The sequence below is a fragment of the Acartia tonsa genome, chromosome 5 (assembly GCF_053477335.1).
Source record: "Acartia tonsa isolate MP-2025a chromosome 5, ASM5347733v1, whole genome shotgun sequence".
Lineage (NCBI taxonomy): Eukaryota > Metazoa > Arthropoda > Copepoda > Calanoida > Acartiidae > Acartia > Acartia tonsa.
In genome coordinates, this window is record NC_137264.1 from 7818967 (window position 1) to 7840026 (window position 21060).

Genomic DNA, 21060 nt, shown 5'->3' on the forward strand with positions numbered 1-21060 from the left:
TTAGGTTTTTTTAAATTAGGTATTTTAAAATTAGGTATTTTTAAACTTAGGTATTTATAGTTAGGTGTTTATAAAATTAGGCATTTTTTAAATTAGGTGTTTTGTCACATTAGGCATTTTTAAAATTAGGTATTTTTAAATTAGACATTTTTAAATTAGGTATTTATAAATTAGGTGTTTTGTCACATTAGACATTTATAAAATTAGGCATTTTTAAATTAGGTATTTTTAAATTAGGTGTTTTGTCCCCACTCCCAAAATAACGATAACTGTTAAGAATACTTTACAATTATTTAGCTTTTCTTCAATTAGGGTCAGTCAGTCCGTCTATTCTTAACGGTTAGCTTTTTTCGTCAATTTAGACCTGTTAGAATTGTTCTAGCGATTTCTAACTTTGCATGATGATTCCTATAACAATTTAGGTATAGTTTAGAAAGCGTAGCAACTCTATAATCTTTACTAAAAATGTCTTTACGTCCATTTAAAACATATTGATTTTTAACCCTTTTGATAAAATTTATTTATGTAATATGATTATCCTTATTATCTGATTTTTTTAATACTTATTCCTTTTACAACAAGGTACAATGTCATAGATGTCTTTTTTAGAATAACCCTCCATGTTTCTTTTTATTTTTGTAAAACAAAGATAAATTGAAAGAGAAATGTTATGTTTCCATTTTTAGATTGTTTATTTCATGGAGTAGGACACAGGGATCTAAAGGGATAAGCCAATGGTCGATAAATTGATGTACATTTCTAATGATGATACACAAAATTATTCTCTTTTTTAGATTACAATTAGTGGTAAAAACCTATGAACCAACTGATCAAAATTAAATTAAAGTCCCCAAAGTTTATAGGCCCGCGAAAAAGTTAATATAAAACTTTGGGGACTAGTGTGATAAACAGCCCAATGTCCTCTCTCCTTCCCTGGGTAGAACATGATTTATTTTGGAAACAATTTCAATTTTGCCAGAGAAAGGTAGAATTATTCTTGCAAAAAAAATTATATGCACAGGTTGGGTTATTTTGATAGGCTAGATCATCTTTCTTATTGACTGATTTTAAATGTGTAATTTCAAAGTGCAAGCTAGGATTCCAAAAATTTTACGAACATTCTTACATTTTTAGGAATTGATTATAGAGATGCTTCGCCTAGTATTTTGTACGTCGTTGTCCTGGGAATCATTATTCCAAAAGTCATATATTTAAATGCTGAAATTAACAATAAAAGCTATCCGTTACGGACAGACGGACGAACGGGTGGGATTATCTTAATTATAGAAAAGCTTTGCTTTTAAGAAACAAATTTAAATCCAAAATTTATTATTTGAAGACAACACTTTATACAATTTTACATAATTTACATAGGATAGTAATATAATTTACGAATTAATTAAATAAATAATTTATCACATTTTCAATACAAAATATTTTTTTTTTCTTCAAAAAAATACATTTTTATTTATTTAAACTGTACAAATTACCAGACAAAACATAAAATGTCAAAATTTATTTTTTATCAATTTTAATTTTTAACCTATTAGAATTTAGGTTTTTTTTAATCAATATGTAAGACACTTTTCTTGAATAAAGATAATTTTCAAACTCATAATTTTTGCTATGAAAAAATAGTTATTTATCGCATCGTATTACAAACAGCTTTCCCCGGATATTAAATTGAAAAATTATGAGATTAGAACCAGTTTTGTGAGCCAAGAGGGGCCGAAGTCCCGGTCTAACAACACTGGTATTTATTTTAGGATTTTTATTTCAATATTCGTGAAAAATTGTCTGTAATACTACGATACAAATGATTTTTTAGTATGTCAGCGGATATTAACCGGTTTCGAAGCCATACTGAAAAAGATATTTTGCCTTAAAAATTGTCCATGAACCTATAGACTTTTTCTAAACTAGAAGGGATACAGTGAAATGACAATTGACGATAGATCATTCTTTATTACATTTTCGGGGGTCTAAATTCTGAATTTACAAGGGGGTGAATTAAGGAATGTAGATTAGATTAGTATTACTCATAGTAGTATAAGAGGCACAGAATTAACTCCCAAATTTTTCTTTTATAAAACACAACAGTATAGCATAATTATTCCAGTAAATTTGTGTCTAAAAATTCAAATAATTCAAATTAATTCGGTATTGTTCATGAATCAATTAACTTTTTTAGGTAGGTAGCCTATTTAAATTTTCCTGAATCCATAGGCGTCCAAGGGGGGGGGTAATGGGCCATTTGGCACCCCCAAACGATTTTGGGGGTGCCGTAGGCACCCCCAAAATTTTTTGAACAATACCCCCCCCAAAAAAAAATTACCCCTACCTTGGGGGTGCCGTAGGCACCCCCAACGATTTTGGGGGGGGTATTTACCACCCCCAAACGATTTTGGGGGGGGTAATTACCCCCCCCAAAATAAATGTTCTTTAAAAACTTTTTACCCCCCCCCAAATTGAATGTTCTTAAAAAAAATTGTACTGAAATTTTTTTTTTGGGGGGGGGATCTATGATGTAATTGTAAAGCACTGAAGATTCCATAAAATAGATACCTAACTAAATTAAATATTTCATTAAATAATGAAAAAGAATTTATATAGGCGATTTCTTTTGGGAGGATGTCAGGGTGTCTCAAAACTAGTTATAAAACTTACCAGGACCTATAAGACGCTTCACTTTAAAGTATAATCATATTGGTTCATTGGTTAGTGAGTTAATTATTGTATTTTTATGTTCTAAAGAATGAGATACTACTATATGTATATTTGAATAGTAGTGGCGCCCTTAGCATCTAAGAACTCGTGTTTTCTAAAGGGTAAAAAGGGAGGAGAAAAATAGCCTAAAAGCACTCAAAGGATTGACCTATAATAGTGTGGAACCATCCTGGGATCTATGTGAAGCTTTCCTAAAAAGGAGAACTCAGTATAAAAAGTAATGAAATCTGAAGCTATAGTCAAATAAACCTTACTTACTACTTTATGTTATAGGATAGTACTTATTAACTTAATAGATTAGGTAGGTGCTTTTTTTACATAATTAAATTACCCCCCCCAAAAATTTTACCCCCGGGGTAAATTAGTTTGGGGGGGGTAATTACCCCCCCCAACAGATTTGGGGGGAGTATTTACCCCCCCCAACAGACTTTAGGGGGGTAATTACCCCCCCCAATCAAATTTTACCCCCGGGGTAAAAATTTTGGGGGGGGTAAAAAAAAATTTCGGCGCGCTTCGCGCGCCATTTTACCCCCCCCAAACACGAATTACCCCCCCCCCTAAAATTTTTTACCCCCACCAAAAAAAAAAGCTTGGACGCCCCTGCCTGAATCCCTGCGGGCTCTCAGTGAAATTGTGTAAAACTCTGTTGGCAGAAAGATGAATTGATTTGGTAGACAAGCCAACAACAATTTTACCACATACAGATTTAGTCAGGAAGGGAGGAGACATTGGGCTGTTTATTACACTAGTCCCCAAGTTTTATAATAAGGTTTTCCTATGCGTTGGCCTAACTACTTTTGGGACTTTTTTGAATTTTGATTGGTGGGCTAATTAAGTTGAATGTCCAAACGTTTCAACCACTAATTGTAATCTCAATGGATAATTTTGGATTACATCATTGGAGATGTATATTAAGTTATAATCCATTGTCTTATCCCTTTAGATCCCTGAGATTTAGCGCTCATATTTTCCAGTGAAAATAAAAGATTTTTTAAGTTCCTCTAAATAAAACTTAGTGATGAATTGTTATGGGTTGATTCAGGCTATTACATTTTTTTTCGTTACCTAATCTATATTTTTTTGTTTTGATCAAAAGTTAGTAAACTGCCAGGGAGTAAGGGAGGGGACAATGGATCAAATATTCAGTTTTTAGGAGTCTCAGACTTTGGGTACTGGCTTAAAGGGAATGGGCAAGATTTTAGCAGGTTCTGACTGACTTTGGGTATTTTTCTAGTAATTAATTACAGAATGGTTACGTCAGTCTGATGTAATGGTAATCTAATTTTTAAATGAATGCTTTTTTCTTGGAACTTTATTTATTATTCTTATTTTATAGTTTTCTAAATTTTTTAACACATTCTTTACAAATTTCTTCAAATTTTCTGGATAAATCTGGATTTCATGGCCTTTCAGCAAAAACTCTTAAATTTAATTTATTGCCTATTGTCCTCTCCCTTACTCCCTGGTAAACTGCAGAGGTGGGTTCTTAAAAAAATTTTACCCCACTAAAATCACTTTGGAACATTATAACCAGTGGGGCAAACAAAAAATTTGGTAATATTGATTTTTAAAAAACTTTTACCACACTGATTATAATGTTCCAAAATGATTTTTGAGTGGGGATAAAATATCCCCATTAGAACACTATTTTGAAATTTGGAAGATTTTTGTCTTTGTTTTTTTTGGCATATTTTTTTATGCTTAATTAATTAAATATTTGAAAATTTGAAAAATCTCTGAATTAAAAAAAAAATATTCCAAATTTAATTGTGACTACCCCACTCGGTCTTTTGGAACATTATTTTGGCCCACTATTTTTTTCAATTAAATTTTTTTTTAAGAATGACATTTGCATTTCCCCCATTTGATGTACCAAAAAAATGGGAAAACAAAGGAGCAATTGAGTGTTCCAAATGAGTGTTCCAAAGTTCAGTGGGGTAAGGTTTTTTAAGATCCCACCTCAGATTAGTAGAATTTGGTTCATTTCATGGAAAAATGTTCCTGGTATCGATTATCTATCCCGAAAATTGTATGATTCCAAACGACTTCACATTCATGTTTTGACTTCAAACCGTAAAATGCGGCATAAATAGCCCAAAACAATCTTGAATAACAAGTTCCAATGATGAACAGAAAAGAAAACGCGCGTAAAAAAATACAATTTCTAATTGTATTGATTCTTGTTTAATTCATTTAGGGGTCCTATGACAAACGCGGGAGTCCCAAACGTCGGAGTGGACAAACGTCGGAGTGTAACCTAACCTATTTTAGACCATCTTATAGGTTTTTAAAATGCCTAACCGCTGCGGGGGGCTTATTTGTACATTCATATCTTAACCTAACCTAATCTGTGTAGAAACGCGGAGTGTTAAAATTAATGTTTTAACACTCCTGCGTTTGTCCACTCCGACGTTTGGGACTCCTACGTTTGTACTGAAACCCATTTAGGTAGAAGAAAGTGTTGTAGATCAATATATCCCACGAATGTCTTCTCCCTTATTTACGAAAAAAAATCTACCTTTTTATATAAACTCTGAATGAAACACTTTATGATTAATAGACAATGCAATAGGCTTCAACATTTTTACATTTAGACACTTTTTAGGTCAATTTTTTATCTTCTTTTTGCAAATTGTTTTACTTTTAAGGGCTTTATAAACATCAAATAAAAAATAATAAAAATTGAAATTGAATTTTACATAAATTTTTTTTATTATTTTACTAGCTGAATTTTGAAACAAAAAAGTGACAATTTAAAATCCTATATTTCAAACATTTTAACTGATTTTTAAATCAGATCATTTTAATTAATACAAGTTTTAACTAAAATAATGTTCTTAATTTGAAGTTAACCTAAAATTTTCATTTATTATTTCATGTTAATTAGTTAAGTGGACTTATAAAACATATAAATTATTTTTAAAAATTGGTTTCTATTTAAATAAATTGAAAATAAGTATACTAATTAAAATAAAAAAATAGATTATAAAATAAATGTATAATTTTAATTTTATTTTAATATAGAAAGAACTGGTTAATTTATGATATTCAGATGATTTTTAATTAGAATAAAAAGCTCCGAAATTTGTGCTTTGATCTTGTTTTCCTTTTCAGAGAAGATTATATATGTTAAGCAACAAATTTCCATAAAGTAAAAATTGTATTAGCCACACAAATACACCATAGCCTATTTAAACTCCAAACTAATTTAGACTTATTAACAATCATCAAAATATTACACATGTACGAAGCAGCTTTTAGTTCCTAATAAAAATGACGTCATACTATACAAATGGCCAATGTTAGGCCAGTATACAGTGTAATTTACCAATGGTGAAATGTGTACTAGCCTCTCATTGGTCATTTGTATTGTATTACGTATTTTTTTATTAGGCACTATAGACTGCTTTCACATGTACAAACAAACATGTAAGGTACCTTTTCCAAAGGCAGTAGTTGTAGATTTTTATGTAATATCCAGAGAGAGAGAGAGAGAGAGAGAGAGAGAGAGAGAGAGAGAGAGAGGACAATGGGCTGTTTATTACACTAGTCACCAATATTTTCTTATTCGTTTGCTTAACAACTTTGGAGACTTTTAATTAATTTCAATTGGTGGATTTAATCAGTTTAGTGTCCCAAACATTTCAATCCCAAATGTTAATCTACAGACGGGGTAATTTTGTGTATTAAAATTGGGGATTTACGTCAATTTATCGGCCATTGTCTTATCTCTTAAGATACCTGGGATCTAGATGAATAAGACAATAGCCGATAAATTATTGTACATCCCCAATGATGATACAAAAAAATCATCACTTCTGTAGATGATTTCATTTTATGAGATTGTTAGGAGTAAAGCTTTTCTCTCTCTCTCTCTCTCTCTCTGCAAAAAGCTTTGCTATAATTTGCACCATTCGTTCTTGTTTATTCATTACATGCCCTGTTCTAAATCATTCTTTAGAATATTCAAGAGCTCGGCAGCCGCTCGACAGACGCAGGAAAGCCTCCGAGTAATAAACCTTTATCACACCTGACCCAAATATTGCAATGCTTTTTTTTCAAATATAGTCTAAAAGTGTTAAAATGGCTTTAAATTTGAGGTTTCGTCGCGGCTGGCACGCAGCTGCCGCTTCTTCAACTTACTATTACATATTATAATAAATGCTTTTAGTTTTATAAGTTTAGTCATTAAAAAGTTACAATATTATAAAATATTTTTAGTAAAATTTTAATATTTTTGTTTTTCTTAAAGACAGAGACGAAAATCTTGAAAAGTTTCTGATTTGAAGAAAATATTTCTTTTTAATTACTAATTTTTATTTATATATGTTTTTAGGAATATTTGTTTCTGTTCTCTTAAAAATTTGGCAAAAATGACAGTTTTTATTTTGTTATAGTTTCAATTTTAAAATTCTAAAAATCATTAATAACCATTATTGATACAATACAAAGGTTGACTAAAAAAATTGAGATTATTTTATGTTATTTATTTATTATATGTTAAGGTAAGAATTTAAACTGCAGAAGTTTTAGGAGCTGGGCTGCTTGTTGAACTGTGTCCTGTAAACATGGGTTTGTGTTGATATTTTATAAATAACTAGCGGCTTCGCCCCTAGCCTCTAGGGGCTTTGCTCGAACAGGTAATTAAGAAAACCATTAGGTACGTGCTAAAAAAATTATGTGAGTATCGAAATAATTACATCTTAATTCTATCACCTAACCAGCCGAAAAAATTGCGAATGAGTCGCAAATTTTCGCGAATAAATAGCGAATTCGCAAAAATCTCAAATTTCGCAAAAAGTCTTTTTAAAAATTGAGGTGGGGGGGATTTTTTTGGGGGTGAGGGGGGGGTAAGAGCCTAAAACCACCACAGGACCAGTAGGTATATTCCCTGAAGAGTAGAATTCAATCAGTTTAGTGGTTACCGACCTCATTCCACTTTGTACTATAGATATAATTATTTCATGGTTATCCAAATCAAGTTGAAGTGTAGACATACCTAATGTTATATTGCTTTCAATTAAATTAACCATATGTATATTAGAATTCATAGAATTCAGTGATTTATTCTCAATACTAAGAACTCAGGAGTATATAAAATGATAAGACAATGGCCAATAAATTGATGTACATCCCAATGATTACCCACAAAATTACCCCTTATGTAGATTAAAATTAGTGGTTGAAAAGTTTGTACACTATTAGTTTAGAACAAAATATTCGAAATTTAATAAAGTACCCCACATTTTTGAGAAATCAAATCAGACCATGAAGTTGGTAATTTTCTTAAAACACTAGAGTTTAATATCAACATAATTTCCTGTGCCTCCAGAGGTGCCGCTAGTTGTCGGGTTTGAGTCCAGGTGATCATCACTGTTGCCACGAGACTGGTCGCTGGATGAACAATCCTTCTTACCATCATCATTCTCACTACAAACATAAATCCTTATAATAAAGTAACAGGATGTCTCACTGTTTGTCTGTACCGAAGGATCTCGCTAACCGCTGAACTGATCGGGTTCTCCATAACAGGATAGCTTCTCATAGGTCCCAGGAAGGTTTATAACTATTTTGGGAGAGGGTACCACCTTCCTTCCAAGGGAAATCATCCCTACAAAAAATCCCCCTTCCCCACAAAAACATAGGTTTTGGGATTCAACTTCCCCCTCCTTAAGTGCCCTTAGAGGGCACTAGGGGCAAAGCCACTAGTATTAGATTAACAGGCACACAAATTAATAAATAGAAATATTAATCACTGGTGGTTACGCCTCTAGAGGCACTTGAATTTTTTTAGTTTAAAAAGAAAAAATCAAATTAAAAAATTTTGGAGGGGGGGGGGGGGTGGTTATAAACCTTCCCAGAACCTATGAGTAGCTACATTGTAAAGGATAACCATATCAGTTCGGCGGTTAGCGAGATCCTTCGGTACATACACACAGAGATCCTGTTACTTTTATATGAGTGTTAAAGTATGTAAAACCTCTAAAAGATGGATAACTAAAAAGGATCTATTTTTGTGTTCATGGACCGTATCTTGCTTAATGAAGACTTTTGTCTGTAAGTTCTAACTGTGCAACACATTACGTCATTACACATAAGATATTAATAGATTATTAGCTCCCGTAAGAGCCCTCAGAAATTGCCTCAGGTGATGATATTTCACATCTCCAGGGCGGGGTATTGGTTATAGTTTTCAACTAGCAATAACAGCTCCTCTCTAGTCGATCATTGGTTACTGTATCGCCACTGCGCAAAGTTGACTTAATTAGATGGTTGAAAAATTTAGTTTAAAAGGTAAATGAAAAATATTTCTACCAAATTTTGTTTACGGCCAAAGTCTAATTTTTTTTTTTATTTAGTAAAAGAACACAACAGAAACAAAAAAAAATATGTTATTAAATAATTTCTGATAATATTTGCAAAGATATTTTAAAGGTTAGATTCATGTTTAGGACTCCTAGTGGAAAAATAATGAACTACATATTAGAATTCCTACTAGCCCTTTGAATCCTACCGTATAGGAGAGGAATTGTTGAAAGAAAATGAGGCGTGGCTTTTATGTTAGTCTAGTGTGAGTGTATAAAGGGGACGGAGTGGAAATTTTGGTCTTTCAACAAAAATTCTCTATATTAGAGAGGGAGGAGAGGGAGAAAGGAGGGGGGGGGGGGTGTTAAACAATTCCTGAGATTTAAAATTGATTTTTCCTGGCTTCCCCAATTTTCCTCCTACCAAAGCTTCAAAAATCTAACGTTTGCGCATTCCACTGAATAATATGTAAATATATTCTAACATTTACATCAATAAACTTTTCTTCTTAACCTTTTTGATGGACTGACGGACAATTAAAGTCATAGAGTAATTGTTAATTGATCAGAGAAAGTTACAACCACCTTTTTAAAAGCGAATCTTTTCTATAATTAGGATAGGTCCGTGTGTTCATTTGTAATTAATTTAGACATGTTAGAGTTGTCCTATCAATTTCAAACTTTGCATGATGATTATTATAACATTTAGGTACGAGTTAGAAATCGTAGCAACTCTATAATCGTTATTCGAAAGTCCGTACGTCCATTTAAAACATGTTGATTTTTAACTTTGCTGACAACAGTTTATTGTATGACTTTAAGGACAATAGTACAATGTGATAAGAGAAGCTTCTCTATAATCAATTCCTAAAAATGTAACCATGTCTTGAACATTTAAGCCGTTTTGCAATAAATTTATTTACAATTTTAAATACGCGTATATTCTGCTTTTTAAGTTCTCATGTTCGTTTGTTCATTTTAGATCTTCGCTGTTATGGATGTTGTCATTCTTGTGTTTAAATAGCAGCCATGAAAACCATGTAACCGCTTTGCCCGCACGACAGCTGGACATCTGACCGACAAACAAAGAGAAAATGAATGAAATATATAAAAAGTACAAAAGTATAAAAAAAATTTATGAGATAAAATTGTTTCTGCTTTTCCGAGATTTGAAATTTCAATTGAGATTTGAGGACAGAATTCTGGTGAAATTTTTCATCTTAACCTTGGGTCTGTCAGGAAATAAAAGGAAGGGGATATTAACTAACAAGGATGAAAATATATAATAAGGTAGCGAATAATAGAAATATAGACAAGTATATTGAATTATTTAGAATAGACGGACGGACAAATTAAGTTATAGATTAGATGATCAATATTTAAAGTTTGTTCACAAGGTTTAGAGTAGATTCTAATTCCCCAATAGGTATGATTTTCTCAGGAAATATACATTTTCTTTACAACCAAGTAATTTATACGAAGAAATTCAATGACATTGTACTCAGTGCGTTATAAATGTTAAACAGTACGGGCAACCATCACAAAAAAATATATTCTAACTTTTTGGCGTATGGTGAAATTTTATGAGTTGGCGCCAAGACTAACTTAATCCTATTATAAAAAGAAGTAAGCTTTTTTTGACTGTAGCTAACCGCTGAACAGATGTGGTTTTCATTTAGAATGAAGCTTCATATATGTAGGTCCAGGGAAAATTTTCAACTATTTTTTGGAAGGGTATCAAAAAAGTATTTTATCTTTATTTTTAAAAACTTTCTATGATGAAACAAAGGTGTCGACTCCACTCTCCCCCCCTTCCTTAAGTGCCCCTAGAGAATATTAGTTCAGAATCTTACTGAACACACAAACAAACATCCTCCTACTTATCATTTCCACGAATAAACCTCTCTCTTTTTGGATGTGAATGTAAAAGTTTGCTGGTCTGTTACATAAAGATAAAACAAAAATTTGGTCTGGCTTAAATCTTTGCTCATGAATACAAAATAAAATATACAATCATTTGCTTAAACAAGGACAATTTTGTCTCTTAATAGCGCAGTAACAATAAAATGTTTGTTACACAGGTAAGTTGTACAACTGGCGAGGCTCCTGTCCATGACATTCTAACGTCCAACAACCCAGGATAACTAAGGGGAGCTAAATCTCTTCTTTTATCTTTGATTGCACAACCTTTGTCTGTTCATGATAATGAGTGGCGCATGTTTTGTGCCAAGGCTTTCCCACTACTCTAACTATTAATGTCGCACACCTAACATAGCAGCAGTAGGAACCATTTTTAACGTCTTTAGTTAAATTAACTATCACTGGTGCTGATAATTTTAGATGTTTTTAAAGATTTCTTTTTTTACTATTTTGAAAAAACACCCTTCTCATTTATATTTTGGGTTAAATTTTCTTTTATTCTTTTAGTTTTATGTTGAAGGAAGTTTTGTAAGATTTGCCAAAAAAATGGAAATAAGACTACATTGTTAATTGTTAATCCTTATAATAAAGTAACAAGATGTGTGTCTGTGTGTTTGTACCGAAGGATCTCGCTAACCACTGAACCGATCGGGTTCTCCTTAACAGGGTAGCTTTTCATTGGTCCCAGGAAGGTTTATAACCATTTTCTTGGGGGATGGGACACCCCCAACCCCCCAAAAAATGAGAAGGGGGGTATAGCCACACTAGTATGGCAATAAAGAGCTAATGACTGACATAGTATTCACATTTATTTAAATTTAAAAATCATTCCATGTTGAATTAAGCCCTAAAAAAGTAACTACTCAAGAAAATTAACGTCTACCCTATTAATGGTGAGGGGTAGTTTTATTTCTGGGGATTTATACATTATGCCAGGTTAGGTTAGGTTAGTTTAGGATATATTAGGTACCAGGTATTCCCACAGGGTAATTGAAAAGGCCTATTAATAAAAACTTCCAACACCCCCCCTCCCTATTTTGAATTTATTTCCAAAACAAAGGGAAAGTGCTCGCCACGCACTTTGAGGGAAAGCGCAAATAATCTCAATTGCATATGATGTAAAATTTTGTGAATAAAATGAATGCATTGAAAATATGAGAGTAATCGATATAGCATACCTATCATAAATATAAAATACAAGAGTTGGCTCGATATAATTATCTCCCTATTGGCTAGTTTTCTATATGCATATCTATTTCTCAATAAATCTATTTTCCTCACCCGGCATTACTATCTAAAAGAAAGTAAATATTTAATAATTTAAATGATTTTAAAAAGATTTTTTAAATCATATTTTTTTCTTTACATTACCATCACTAAAGGGTTAATGATGCTGATTACAATTTTAGTTTCATATTTGACCACACAAAATGTCGCCACAATCGAATTCTTTTAAAACAGAGTTTTCTTAAATTTATTATATTATAAATTTAAATTTTCTCTTTTATGATTAGAAATTAAATACATCAATATAAGGTAAATAGCTACATGAAATAAAAAAAAGGAATTTATTTTTAATAAAGTAAAATAATGAGTCTTATTGTTCTGGGCAATGAGAGTTTATTATGGATTATTGGAGCACTATGATTTTTAGTTATATATTCCTTGGAAAACTTGAGCTCGTTTATAGACATTTATTTCCTATATAGATCTGACATGGATCTTGAAGCAAGTAAGCAGGCCGTTTTGTACATGTTAAAAATTGGAAGATTTCATTAAATAAAATTCATCGCAAATATACTTAGTAAATGATCAGATGTATTTTATCACGGGAAAATTAATAGGTAAATTAACTCATTAAAATAAAAAAACTATTTTTCCCTTGGACTTTGTTGAACCTAAATAATGATAAAAACAAGCCTTGGATCATTGTAAAGGAAGATGCAAGAATCTAAAGGGATAAGACAATGGCCGATATTTTGATGTACATACCCAATGATGATATATAAAATTACCCCTTACATTGAATTGTAGTTAGTGGTTAAAAGGTTTGGACACTCTTTTAAATGAACCAATCAATCAAAATCCAATAAAAAAAATCAAGGTTCTTAAGCCAACGAGTGAGAAAACATTATCATAAGACTTTGGGGACTAGTGCATTAAACAGTCCAATGTCCCCTCCCTTTTTTGGAAAATGTAAGAAGAAGATGCCTGATTTTTTCTTTATGTGGGGGACGTTCGGGGGGTTTATGTTTGACCATCATTAAATTGAACTTCTCCACTAACAATTTTGTTACAAAAGGAGCGATTTTAATTATTATGATTGGGGCGAAAATTTTCCCCTATTGTCCTATCCCCTAATCTGTGAAAATATATATAATCTAAATATTTGATTAATGATGTATAGTAGGATATATAAGTTGGAAGGATTTTTAATGTTAGAGGAGATTTGAAATCTGCATCAAATTTTAAGGGATTTTTTTTTTATAAATTTCGTTTTTGGTATAATTCTTTATCTAAAAGCGGAAATACAATTTAAGTTCATAAATTTTGACCAATAGGATAGGTGGATTGGAAACTACCTGCGCTCTAATTGGTTGAATGATGTGCGACACTTAAGCTTCTCCTATCAGATAATTTTCAATCCACCAATCACAGATGTCAAGATTAATTAACTTTAATTGTATTTCTGCTTTTAGATAAAGAATTATAAAAAAACGAATTTCATAAAAAATCCTTAAAATTTAATGCAGATTTCAAATCTCCCTCTAACATTAAAATTCTTTCCAACTTATATATCTTAATATATAGTTCTCTTTTCTTAAGCAATCTTTAGTTGTTGCATATACCATTACTTTTTACATAAACATATAATTGCTCTGCACCCACTTTCAAATCCTTATAATACAGTAAAAGGATCTCTGTCTGTACCGAAGGATCTCGCTAACCGCTGCACTGTACCGCTTTTGTTCTCCTTCACAAGAAAAATCATCAAAAATCCGTCAATTAATATAAAGCCTAGCGGATATTATTTTGGTAAACAGCTGATCCTACCATAGATTGAAAAGAAAAAGAGGCCTCTAGGGGCGTGGTCGCTTATCATATATAAAATCATGTACTTTCATAATAATTGGGTTCATTGGCGCCCAGAAAGGGGGTATAATTGATGTCAACTATGGATCTTAATGGACGAGTCAACGAACGATAAATTTATGTACAACCTAAAAATGAAATACATTTTGTAGATTATGATTATTGGTTGATCAGTTTAAACACTGCAATTTCAACCAACCCATTAAGATTTACTTTTCAGAAATTAAAAAAGAAATTATTTGAGCAACAAATGAGAGAGGATGGAGAGGCTTGACATCACCCTTTTTCACCCCCCGTGGACAGGTTTACAAACCTGGCCACGCCATGCTAATGGATTAGTTTCCATTTAGCTATTTCTTTATTATGGCCACAAGAGCAGTAATTTAAGGAGGTTTATTCATATCTACCTACCTGTGTATTTTAAAAGGATGGTAGGTTACAAAAATATCATAAAACCATCCCATGACAATAATTAAGAAATAAAAAAGCCTAATTCCACCCTGGGACCTTTACGAACCTTTCCTATAGAGCCCTATAGGGGCACTTGAGGAGGGGGGAATTGAATTGGATTTTTAATTTTAGTTTAAAAAATTAAATTGGATTTTTTTGGGGGGGTAATTTTTTTGCTAGGGGCGATTTCTCTTGGGAAAGTGGTGGTACCCACCCCAAAAATAGTTATAAACCTTCCCGGGACCTATGAAAAGCTAATCAAGATTGAGGAGAACCTGATCGGTTCAGCGGTTAGCGAGATCTTTACAAACATACAAACACACAGACAAACTGTTACTTTATTATAATAACTAGCGTATGTGCCCCTAGCATCTAGGGGCTCTGTTTTCAAAGGGGCTAGAAAAAAGCTGATAACTAAGACATGAATTTTAAAATGAAATAGCCTAGAACTATCACAAGACCTGTGTGAAGCTTACTTAAAATAGAGGTTCCTATCAGTTGAGTAGTTATTGAGATCTTAATCTATAGACACAAAACCATTACTACTTTATATAATAGGATAATAGAACTCAATTGGTTCGCAATGAAAAGAAAGCTTACTACTTTATATAACAGGCGTTGCTACTCTATAATTAGTTCTTACCAATTATCTCTTTCCTCTTCTTCCTCCAATATTCTACTCAACTCTTGAGCATCTTGGATACCACTTCGTTTCCTAAATAAATACAGTAATTTAATACCTATAATTGCGACAACTTTTACTATACAGAAACTTCTAATTTTTGATAATTACAAAACCTCCCCCCTCTCAGGTGGGTTCAAACCGGCGACAAACAGGTATAGTGACCAACATTCTCTGGATGAGGGATACTAAAGTTGAGGGTTAAAAAAGACATGGTAGACAAAAATTTAATTCTTATAGTAATTTTTTTATATTTCTTTTACTACGCCAATAGGATACCCTGAGAGTACATTCCAGACATGTCATTGGTTCAAACATTTTATAAATTTTGGTACGTAGGGGCATAATTTTTTCATTTCATTTGCATTATGAGTCATTTATGAATTGTTGCATATCTTAGGTAAATTATTTCATTTCAAATTGTGAAGCACATGACAAAACATATAATAAGTTAGTTGTGAATAGTTTTTAGGATAAAGTTAGCTTTAGTCTTCCATAGCTCTAATATAACAAAAAAAGGCATTTGTCTGCTAAAAATCCCTTTCTAAGTTCGACTAAAAATGGGGTCAGATGAACCAAATAGATTTATTATGTAAAATCCTATAAACACAGACAGAATAGCAAGATGACTGTCTGACTGTAGCAATGGATCTAGCTAACTAAAGAAGTAATAAGGTTCTCCTTTACGGTAAAGCTTCTTATACGTCGGGGGAATGTTTATAACTATTATGGAGGAGGTTACCTCCGCCCTCCCAACTAGAATTGAAAGAGTAGTGTTGTTAACCCCGACCTTTTTCTTTAAGTGTACCCAGAGATTATTTTTTTAAAATTTGAAATAAATCATATACGGCTTTTTAGAGATTACAAAATGTGATTGTTTTTAGTTTCATTTTTGTAAACTTTTGTAGATTTTGCTGTATATTCATAAAAATGATGCATACCAACTATCAAATTTCCCCAAAAGGACTAAAAGGACTAAAAAATAAAATATTTAAAAAGTTTTTAGACTAAACATTTTAATAAATTAAATAATTATTTATTTCATCTCAGAAAATTTTAACACTAACCTGATAATATTTAGTGGATATGAGTTGGCAGATTCATAATCAATCACAGTATTAGCTCCCCCACTACTATCCTTGCTATACTTGTATAGAGATACTATACACAGGATACTATACACCTGAAATAATTATAGTATTAGCTCCCCCACTACTATCCTTGCTATACTTGTATAGAGATACTATACATAGGATACTATATACCTGAAATAATTATAGTATTAGCTCCCCCACTACTATCCTTGCTATACCTGTATAGAGATACTATACATAGGATACTATACACCTGAAATAATTATAGTATTAGCTCCCCCACTACTATCCTTGCTATACTTGTATAGAGATTCTATACATAGTATCGATACTAAACACCTCACATAATTATAGTATTAGCTCCCCCACTACTATTCTTCCTATAATATAGAGATACTATACACCTGAAAAAATTATCAAATTGCATACATAAACGATAGGGTTGGGCAAATATCTGGTTATTTGGCCGTATATCTGGTGATTTACAGGAAAATCGGTTATTCGGTCGGATATCTGGTAATTTTCTGGATACCGGATTAGAAATCAGCTAGAATTGAAATTTTGTAAAAATCTTTAATATTGAGATGTAAAAAAGCTTTAAAAACAGGTCTTTTTGCAGATTTTGAAAACTTTGCAGTGATTGTACCATCGCAATTTCTGCACTACAGAAAAAATATTTTGCATGGGTAATTTTTTTCATAAATCAACCATATTTGGGCTGGGGGCCAAAATTTTAACAATTTTAGTCAGATTAGCAAAAGTGTCATCGGATTTTGAAGAAAGTATAATAATATTGTATGTAACATAAGTGAAATCATTAAGTAGTGTAGAATTTTACCACTTATAATAAGTTTACTTTTTATGTATTTTAACTATTTTACAAGAAAACATTTAAATATAAATAAATCAAATAAAAATTTATGATTGTCACATTAGCGTACAGTACACAAATTCTAAAAATAATTAAAAACAAATAAATTATAAATAAAGTAAATAATTTAATTTAATATTTGATCATTTTTTTATTCTTATCTTAATCGTTAAAGTAAACTGATGTGTATACAGCTATAGATTTATGTTCATAGTGTTTAGCATCTCTTTAGATCTTAAAAGATGTATATGTATTGTAAAGATCACTTGTTCTTCATATTCTCATGCATCTGACATAATAGTAGCATATACAAGTTTTAGTTTAAGCATGGAGGGAGTGGACCTTGGACTGTAATTTACACTGGTATCCAAAGGTTTTATCTTATTCTCTTTAAGTATAATTTAATTATAATTGGTTGGCTCAAAACTATTATTATCTTAACCTTTTAACCTATGGTTGCAATGTACAGAAGGGATTATTTTGTTAATCATCAACAGGGATGTGAATTAATTTATCATCCATTGTCCTATCCATTATTACAATTCAAGAATTATCATTTGTTTTCATGGATTTTCATTGTCTTGTTTTCATGCACATATAATGTGAATATTTGACGATATGTGTATTCACTTCCGCATAGGATAACAACTGCAACTTCTATAAAACAGCTTAAAAAGCCAAAATAGATAAGAGGGCGTGACGAATGAGGACGGTGGGAAGGGTAATTTAAGTGCTGTTATATTATTAGAGTAAAACACTAGAGGGAGAAAGGGTATCTCCTCATGATAATGTCCTCGTGTAGACCCTCAATTGGGTGATTGAAAATTGATCAATGGTGTTGGGATTATTAACACAGACAAGTAGCAGAAAACAACTTAATAGCAGACGAAAAAGGTCATTGGAAAAGGAAGTGAGGTAATTATATGTATATACATCTATACTATATTTCTGTTGCTGTTATAATAATTTGCAGATTTTATTTGATGTTTTACATGTGCAGATGTGATTGCACAGCAAAATTTAATTTAAATGTTACTAGGCCGAAATACTTAATCCTAACGTGGATTTAAATCAAACAGGCCAGGATTTAAATTAAATTAATTAAAATATTTCTTAATTCACACCTTTATATTATTATTTTCATTCATCTTTTAAGTAGAAAAGCTACTATTTGACTACTCTCCGTCCGAAAGGCTTTGGAAAAAATAGTTTTTTTTATCTATGCTAATAATGGTGGTTTATTAAATTTTAGTGAACATTCTTGTAAACAATGAACATTTTATCTATAACACACTTTGTCCATACGCCCTTCGTTAATTCATCATTTTATCTATAATACAAAGTAGCTTGATGTCTGTCCGTCCGTCAGTCTGAAGTTTAAGATCTCGGTAACCACTGAACTAATTGAATGCTACTCTTTAGGGAATATATCTACCGTTCCTGTGGTGGTTTTAAGCTATTTTCTTGGGGGGTGGGACATTCCCCCACCCCCAATTAAAAAAAAATTATTTGAAATTAGTGGTAGCAGCTCCAGTAGTACTTATTTTTTTTAGGGTCGAAGCCTCTAGTAATTCTACATAGAAAGGAGATTTAGATTTTAAAATCCTAAATTCTCAGCTGCTATATGAGACAGAAGACTGAAATTTTTGTGAAGCTTTCTCTGACTAATAAATTTTAAGGCTTTTCTATAATTAGGGTAGGTCCGTCCGTCCGTCCGTCTCAGTTAGCTCTTTTCTTTAATTTAGGCATGTTAGAACTATCCTATCGATTTAAAACTTTGCATGGGGATTCCTGTAGTAGTTAGGTACTATTTAGAAAGCGCAATAACTCTATAATTACCAAAATGTCCGTATGTCCACATGTTGATTTTTTACTTTTTGACATCAAATTTTTGTATGTTAAAATTATCCGATTCATCTGATTTTTGAAAAACTGATTCCTTTTACAACAAGGTACAATGTTGTAAGCAAAGCATCTCTATAATTAAGTCCTAAAAATGTAAGTATATCCTTAAATAGTATTATATATTTATGCAGTTTTGCAACAAATTTACTTTATTTACAATTTTGTTAATACTTATGCACTAATAATCTGCTTATTCATTTCTTACACTCTACAAGTGTTAATGTTCGTTTGTCCTTCAATTTCAGAGCTTCGCTTTTATGGATGTTGCGACATTTGAATTTAGAAAAGGGTTTTTGGAGAAATGTTTTGAAGATTTTTCTAACCTAAGCCTTGCTTTCTATAGAATGTTCTATATAAGCTAATTTTACAGGAAATTCTTTATTCAAAGAAGTTGTATCAACTATTTTGCTTTTTATTTAAGATAGCTAGCCGGTTCTTTCAGTAAGTAGTAGATGTAAAATTTTTCATAGAATTCAGATATGCAATCGGTTTTTTTTGTAGACCTCTTATTTTTTAAGTAATTTAAGTTTTTTTAAAAAATAATTAAGTCGGTTTTAAGGTACTAAAACGCAACAAAATAAAAGAAGAAAATAGCCAGTATGAACAAAAATAGTAAGATCTTTAATTTGACACCTTACTTTTAAAATTCTGTTGAGTAATTGTTGAAAAAATCTATTTTTTTAACCTCAGTTGAATCAAAACATTAAACCTAAATATTTTCTCATACAGACATAAAAAATATGGGTTCATATATACCATTAGAATGAGAAAAATAATATGAATCCATTCTAAGCAAAATTGAAAGAGTTTAAAAAAATTGTAATAAAAAATAGAAAAAATAAAAAGTTTATTTTAAGAATTGTAACTACTAAACTAGCCAATCACAAATCGCAAATATTGACGAATCGGGAAGCTTAACCTATAAAATTAACCTATTGAGTTGCCAGAAAAAAAGGAGAACGTTCATACAATATATATAATAGATACTACAATAAATATAGTGATATTAAAGAACATGTAAAGAATGAAAAATTATGAACAAATATGCATCAGTCTGTTTATAAACTTCAAAACAATGCAGTTAAAAATACATTATTGTTTCTTGTGTTTAAAAAATATCTGCTACATTGCATTGTCTTTTGTTTAGGTTTTGTTCCGGGTTGGTTTAAACTAACCCTTTAAAGCCGAAAATTATGATTCTTAAAATAAACTTATTTTTTTTATTATAGTTTTATAAAACTTTTTCAATTTTGCTTAGAATAGATTCGTAATATTTTTCTGATTCTAAAGGTATATATGAACCCATGTTTTTTATGTCTGTTTGAGAAAATATTTAGGTCTAAAGTTTTTATTAAACCGAGGTTAAAAAAATAGATTTTTTCAATAATTACTCAACAGAATTTTAAAAGTAAGGTGTCAAATTAAAGATCTTACTATTTTTGTTCATACTGGCCATTTTCTTCTTTTATTTTGTTGCGTTTTAGTACCTTAAAACCGACTTAATTATTTTTTTTAAAACTTAAATTACTTAAAAAATAAGAGGTCTACAAAAAAACCGATTGCATATCTGAATTCTATGAAAAATTTTACATCTACTACTTACTGAAAGAACCGGCTAGCTATCTTAAATAAAAAGCAAAAAAGTTGATACACCTTCTTTAAGAAAAATAATTTCCTGCAGTGACTAAACATTTTTGAATATAAAATTGAATTTATTTTTTTAATAAATATAAAAAATGTACGTATATTACAGCCAGCTATTTTTAGCCTTCAGTAGCCTGATACGAAGGGAGGGAGGGGACATTGGGCTGATTATTACAATAGTCCCCAAAGTTTTATAAAAATGTTTTCTTATATGTTGGCTTAACAACTTTGGGGCCTTTTCTTAAATTTGTTGGTCATTAAGTTAAGCGTCCAAACGTTTCAGCCACTAATTGTAATCTACAGAAATAGTTATAATGTGTATCATAATTGGGGATGTTAGATGTTGTCATCCTTGTTTTTATTTAAACT

The 21060-nt window shown here is 31.2% G+C and overlaps 1 protein-coding gene and 1 non-coding gene across 2 annotated transcripts in view; both read right to left on the bottom strand.

Moving 5' to 3' along the window:
• Positions 1 to 5634: 5634 nt before the first annotated feature.
• The window catches only part of LOC145318667 (uncharacterized), a 99161-nt gene continuing 83735 nt past the window's right edge, over positions 5635 to 21060 (bottom strand). Inside the window, exons 8-11 of the mRNA XM_080160105.1 lie at positions 16245 to 16360; positions 15139 to 15210; positions 8054 to 8157; positions 5635 to 7287 (exon numbers count right to left, since the gene is read on the bottom strand). Coding sequence (XP_080016231.1) covers positions 7241 to 7287; positions 8054 to 8157; positions 15139 to 15210; positions 16245 to 16360 — 339 coding nt within the window. The 3' untranslated portion in view covers positions 5635 to 7240. The remainder of the gene's footprint in view (positions 7288 to 8053; positions 8158 to 15138; positions 15211 to 16244; positions 16361 to 21060) is intronic.
• LOC145320410 (U4 spliceosomal RNA) lies at positions 8845 to 8985 on the bottom strand. Its single transcript, XR_013880196.1, has one exon. It is a non-coding gene; the product is annotated as a U4 spliceosomal RNA (small nuclear RNA).